We start from the raw sequence: 6,050 nt of genomic DNA, 5'->3' as shown, positions 1-6,050 counted from the left end.
AGGCTTGAGCCACCGCGCCCGGCCTTTTTTTTTTTTTTTTTTAAAGAGCTGGGGTCTTGTTATGTTGCCCAGGCTGGAGTGCAGTGGCTATTCACAGGCACAATCCCACTACTGATCAGCAAGGGAGTTTTGGCCTGCTCTGTGTCCGACCTGGGCCGGTTCACCCCTCCTTAGGCAACCTGGTGGTCCCCTGCTCCTGGGAGGTCACCATACTGGTGCCGAACTTAGTGTGGACACCTGATCAGCATAGCGCACTACAGCCCAGAACTCCTGGGCTCAAGCGATCCTCCCACCTCAGCCTCCCGAGTAGCTGGGACTACAGGCACGCGCCACTGCGCCTGGCTTCTTTTTTTTTTTTTTTTTTTTTTTAAGAGAGACAGGGTCTCACTCTGTCACCCAGGCTGCAGGGCAGTGGTGCAATCATAGCTCACCGCAGCTTCAAACTCCTGGGCTCAAGCAGTCTTCCTGCCTCAGTCTCCTGAGTAGCTGAGACTGCAGGTGCATGCCACTATGCTCAGCAAATTTGTTAAATGTTTTTTTGTAGCAATGCGGTCTCTCTATGCTGCCCAGGCTGGTCTCAAACCTGAGCGCTTTCTGCTGTTGCTGAGTCCTCAGAAACGACGTGGTCTTCCCTGCTTGGGGCAGAGGCCAAACAAGAGGAAGACCTGCTCAGGGTAGAAATCACAACAGCGGCCCCAACTGTCTCAGAATGACAGGCCATCTGACTGGCTATCAAAGATTGACAGCAGACAAAAATGGGGACCAGCATTAAATGATGCCTATGTAGCCAAATCTTTCAACAGATGTAGAATAATCACCTGAGTGCTTTGGGAGGCTGGGGTGGGAGGACTGCTTGAGGCCAGGAGTTTGAGACCAGCCTGGGCAGTATAACAAGACTCTTTCGCAAAGAAAATTAGCCTGGCTTGGTGGCACATGCCTGTAGTCCCAGCTACTTGGGAGGCTGAGGCACGAAGACTGCTTGAGCCCAGGAGTTCAAGGCTGCAGTCAGCTATGATCATACCACTGCACTAGAGCCTGGGTGACAGAGCAAGACCCTGTCTCAAAATAATAATAATTATCATCCAAGGGGTCTTTGGTAGGAAGGGGTGGACCCCTCATCTGGTGGGAGCCCTGATTTGGCTCTTTGAGAAGAGAATGGGTGATGAGCTCCTTCACTTACCCCCAGCCCACACTTGCCTGCTTAGGGCTAGGCTGGGTATTCCTGGCAGACTGTCCCCATGACTATCCTGCATGACTGGGGCAGGTGTACATCAAGGGGTTACCAGGTCCATGGATAAAGTATGATCTTTGAGATCCCTTCCCATACCAAGATTCCATGCTTCTATATTCCTGCCTCTTCCAGGAAGCCTCCCCTGGTTGCCCTAGCCTCCTCCTCACCTAGTAGCCCAGGGGATGTACTATCTTTAATAAAACAATTTGCCTAAACAGTACTACCTGCCAGGACGGGTCTTCAGGATCCTTAGGGAGACCATCTCATCTAACCCTCAACAACCTGGTAAGGTCGGATCATCATCCTCTTTTTTTTTTCTTTTGAGACAGAGTCTTGCTCTGTTGCCCAGGCTGGAATGCAGTGGCGTGATCTTGGCTCACTGCAACCTCTGCCTCCCAGGTTCAAGTGATTCCTGTACCTCAGCCTCCCGAGTAGCTGGGACTATAGGCACCCATCACCACGCCTGGCTAATTTTTGCATTTTTAGTAGAGTCGGGGTTTCACTATGTTGGCCAGGCTGGTCTCGAACTCCTGACCTCGAGTGATCCACCCACCTTAGCCTCCTAAAGTACTGGGATTACAGGTGTGAGCCACCCGTGCCTGGCCCTCCTAGGTTCTGACAAGCAGTACAGATGCCACACACCTGGCTTTCTTCTCTGACCCTCGGGGACCTCCGATGGGCTCCAAGGAAGGGGACAGGTGCTTCTAGGGTACCATAACTTCTCAGAGCCCCACTTGCTGGCCTCCCTCCTTACCCACCTTGGAGCTGGGCGTCTTGGCGAAGCTGAGGGCCTCGGTGGTGAGGGAGAAGTAGAGCTTCTTGAAGGAGGAGGACATGAGGGGGCCCTTTCCCTTGGTTCTGTGGATGAAGAGCGGCCCCTCCTTCACAGGTGGCGCCTGCAAACTCAGCGTCCGCTGCAGGTCCAGCTCTGCCAGGCCAGGGAAGGGGGGGGAATTGAGAGCCCGGTGAATGAGAGCGGAACCAGGGGGCGGAGCAGATGTGAACAGCAGGCAGTGGGCGGGGCCATGGGGCTCAAGGGCGGAGCAAAAATCAGCAACTGGTGGTGAGCTGGGTGACAGGTGGACAGGGGTAGGTGGGGCCATGGGCTTCGGGGTTGACTTGTGCTGTTGACACAAGTCAACAGCAGGTGGTGGGCGGGGCTATGGAGCTCAAGGGTGGAGCAAATGTCAACAGGCACAGATGATGGTGGGTGAGGCCATGGGTCTAGGGGCGGGGCAAACGTCAACACCAGGCAGTGGGCGGGGCCACAGGAAGGACAAACAGTGGTGGGTGGGTCTATGGCCCGGGAGCCTGGCAAATGTTAACAGTAGGCGGTGGGTGGGGCCACGAGAGGGGCCACGAACAGCGGTGGGTGGGGCCGTGGGACTCAAGGGCGGAGCAAACTTCAGCAGTAGGCTGTGGGCGGGTCTGTACAGGGAGGCGCTCACCGTCCTTTTCCTCGATGTCCACGAGCTTGGTGATGAAGTCCTTCAGCTGTGCCACCCCCTGGCGCACAGTGGGCTGTAGCGGCTCCATCCAAGCCTCCTTGGTTCTGGAAGCCGGCGTGTCCATGTTGCCCACATTCTGGACTGCCTGTAGGTGACAGCAGGAAAAGCCAGGCTCTGCTGGGTCAGGGGCCTAGCCACTGCACCCCTCCCACCCCCCAAGTCTTTGCTACTCAGCTGTAGAGATGAGGCAGAGGCGACAGAGGCCATGCCCACGGGAACCCCCTCTCCAGCTCCACAAGGGATCAGGGAGGAGTGGATCACAGAGTTCCATGCCTTATTATCACTGAGACCACTTGGGCCTTCTTCTGCAGGTTTAATAGCCGCTGCTACACTCACTGGGTACCCCACCCCTGTGCCGGGCAGACAGGTGCAGCCTGGGAGTAAGTAGACCCAGGTTGGAAGGTCCCCCGATTCACCACTGACAGGCTGGGCGGCCTTGGCAACCTCCGACCCCTCGAAGGCCTGTCCCCTTATCCATGAGACAGGGCTCGGACAAGGTGGCCACAGGAAGGCTCTGCAAACTGTGAAGTGCAATGCCCACGTGGGCGTGCCAGTGGCCTCGCCGGAGCCGGTAGGGAACACACAGCAGTCCGGGCCAGGGCCCCGGTGCGACACCCAGCTGCGCTTCCCTCCCGTGGCCGCAAGGCCCGCACCTTGGCCAGCAGGAGCAGGGTGCGGCTGGTGCGGGCGTCCGCGTGGCGCTCCCGCAGGTGGAAGAGCTTGGGCGACATGATGGCGGGAGAGAAGAAGCGCAGGCACAGGAAGCTGGTGACGGCGATGAACGGCACATTCTGGGGGGGTGCGGGAGAGCGCGGGCTGGCGTCCCCCAAGCCTGGGCGCCGGGCAGCCCCCCCCCTTCGGCTCCGTCCCTGACCCTCCCCGGGATACCGCCTCCCCGCCCTTCCCCAGCGCTCCGTGCTTCCCTACCGCTCTTCGGCCCCGCCCAGCCGAGTCCAGCCCGGCCCGGCCCGGCCCAGCCCGGCGGGTGGAGCACGCACCTCGTGCTGGGCGCCGGGAAAGCGCTCGCGCACGCGCCGGAAGAGCTGGCGGAAGGTGGCGCGCACCACGGCTGGGCACGCGCGAACCGAGCGGCAGAGCGCGCTCAGCAGCGCCCCCAGGTGGGCGCGCAGCGTCTGCGCGCTCTGCTCCAGCACTTCGGCCTCGGTCTGCGGACGGTGCAGCCCAGAGCACCTGCGTGGGACGGGGCGGGGCGGCAGAGGGGGTCGCGGTCAGTGCCAGGGCCACGACAGGGGCAGTGGTTATAGCAGCAGCCGGGACACGCACACAGGGGGCAATATACCGGTGGGCAGAGCCACAAACACGCGCAGAGAGGGCCTGATCCCACCCTGCCACCACTGCGCCCCCCCCCAATTACCCCCGGCCTCACCCTACATCCTTAACTTCCACTTTGCTGGGGTCCAGCTCCACGTACTTCTTCTCCTCAAACACCTTGTTGATGATGGGGCCCAGGACGCTGTGCAGGTACCGCATCCCGGCCACCTGGGGACCACCACGGGTCACATTGGTCCCATCTCTCCCCATCCCACTCGACCTGCCCACTCTCTCCAGAGCAGCCGCCTCTGCACCATCTGCCTGCTGTATCCACCCAGGAGGAGGCCAGGTACACATGCAGGGAAAACTGCTTATCCATGAATGAGTGAGTAAATTAATGAATGGAATTCTTAGCCCTTGTAATCCCAGCACTTTGGGAGGCCAAGGTAGGAGGATCACTTGAGACCAGGAGTTTGGGACTAGCCTGGGCAACACAGTGAGACTGTCTCTAATTTAAATTTTAAACACACACACACCCCACACACACACACATTTTTGGGGGAGAGATGGAGTCTCGCTCTGTGGCCCAGGCTGGAGTGCAGTGGCGTGAGCTCACTGCAACCTCTGCCTCCTGGTTAAAGCAATTCTGCCTCAGCCTCCTCAGTACCTGGGATTACAGGAGCCCGCCACCACACCAGGCTAATTTTTGCATTTTTAGTAGAGACGGGGTTTCACCAGGTTGGCCAGGCTGGTCTCAAACTCCTGACCTCAGGTGATCCACCTGACTCAGCCTCTCAAAGTGCTGAAATTACAGGTATGAGCTACTGTGCTCAGCCACATTCTTTTCTAGCTCTTTTTTTTTTTTTTTTTTTTTTTTAAGAGACGGGGTCCGCTATGTTGCCCAGTGCAGTAGCTATTCACAGGCTCGATCCCACTACTGATCAGCATGGGAGTTTTGACCTGCTCTGTTTCTGACCTGGGCCGGTTCACCCCTCCTTAGGCAACATGGTGGGCCCCCACTCTCGGGAGGTCACCATATTGATGCCGAACTTAGTGTGGACACCTGATCAGCATAGCGCACTACAGCCCAGAACTCCTAGACTCAAGCGATCCTCCAGCCTCCGCCTCCCGAGTAGCTGGGACTACAGGCACGCACCACTGTGCCTGGCTGGGCCACATTCTTAACCTCAAGGGCTCTGAATACAGAGATAGAACACTGGAGTGGAAGTTGCAGCCCTTCCATTGGTATCTCTGAACCTCACTGTTGTCATCTGTAAGATGAGGACAATATCGAAGGCAACCTCACCTTCAGAAAGGACTCCATGGACTTTGAGGCCAGGGAGTTGCTCCGGAACAGGGTGTTGGCCTCACCTACAAACAGAGGTCCCCGGGGGGTAGGGGGCGGGGGAAAAGCTTTGGGGGGGGGGGGGGACAGAGGACCTTGGGGCTGGGGGACCTAAGCTGGCCCCTCAATAAAGGGCCTCCTCGCCACCTCCCAGCCCACTGTCCCACCTCTGCCCTTGGCTCTGTCTCTTACCTCCCTCCTGTCTCCCATCTGCCTCTTGCACAAGGATCCCCTCCCCACCACCACCTCCCAGTCCACTGGGCCCAGCTCCCTCCCAGGCCTCACTGGTGCGACTCAGCTCCAGCTGGAAGAGCAGGTCCAGGAAGTCCTTGGCCAGCCCCTGCCCCAGGAAGAGCTTGAGCAGGTTGGTGGCCACGTCCTGGCGACACTCCGTGCTGGTTGTCTCCTCGATGAGTGGGATCAGCTGCCCCGGGCCCTGCAGGGAGAGGCACGGGGGATCCCGAACCCTTCCCTCTGAGAACCTCAGGGTACCCCGGAGAAGGAAGTTGCTTTCCCAAGGGGTGGCCGGGGACGGGGCCCTGGGCACTGGCCAGCTCCTTACATCCCCAGACCTCAGTTTTCCATTCTGCAGAATGTGTTTAGGACAGGGCTTAGGCCTACCGCCGCTGGACCCTCCCCCCTGCCCTGGGGCCCTCACCTGCACGCTGGACCCCCCCTGCCCCGGGGCCCTCAC

At 58.9% G+C, this 6,050-nt stretch overlaps 1 protein-coding gene across 3 annotated transcripts in view; it reads right to left on the bottom strand.

The window, feature by feature from the left end:
* RASA4B (RAS p21 protein activator 4B) overlaps window positions 1-6,050 on the bottom strand; it is a 37,623-nt gene that overhangs the window by 9,270 nt on the left and 22,303 nt on the right. For all 3 annotated transcript variants that reach the window (XM_032255048.1, XM_032255049.1, XM_032255050.1), the window contains 7 exons: window positions 5,642-5,792; window positions 5,318-5,382; window positions 4,127-4,239; window positions 3,738-3,930; window positions 3,393-3,530; window positions 2,680-2,824; window positions 1,990-2,159 (listed from right to left, as the gene is read on the bottom strand). In XM_032255048.1, the coding sequence (XP_032110939.1) occupies window positions 1,990-2,159; window positions 2,680-2,824; window positions 3,393-3,530; window positions 3,738-3,930; window positions 4,127-4,239; window positions 5,318-5,382; window positions 5,642-5,792 (975 nt within the window). The remainder of the gene's footprint in view (window positions 1-1,989; window positions 2,160-2,679; window positions 2,825-3,392; window positions 3,531-3,737; window positions 3,931-4,126; window positions 4,240-5,317; window positions 5,383-5,641; window positions 5,793-6,050) is intronic.

The sequence above is a fragment of the Sapajus apella genome, unplaced genomic scaffold (genome assembly GCF_009761245.1).
Source record: "Sapajus apella isolate SASKATOON/1434 unplaced genomic scaffold, GSC_monkey_1.0 scaffold88, whole genome shotgun sequence".
NCBI classification, from domain to species: Eukaryota; Metazoa; Chordata; class Mammalia; order Primates; family Cebidae; genus Sapajus; species Sapajus apella.
This window is presented reverse-complemented; position numbering and strand designations above follow the sequence as displayed.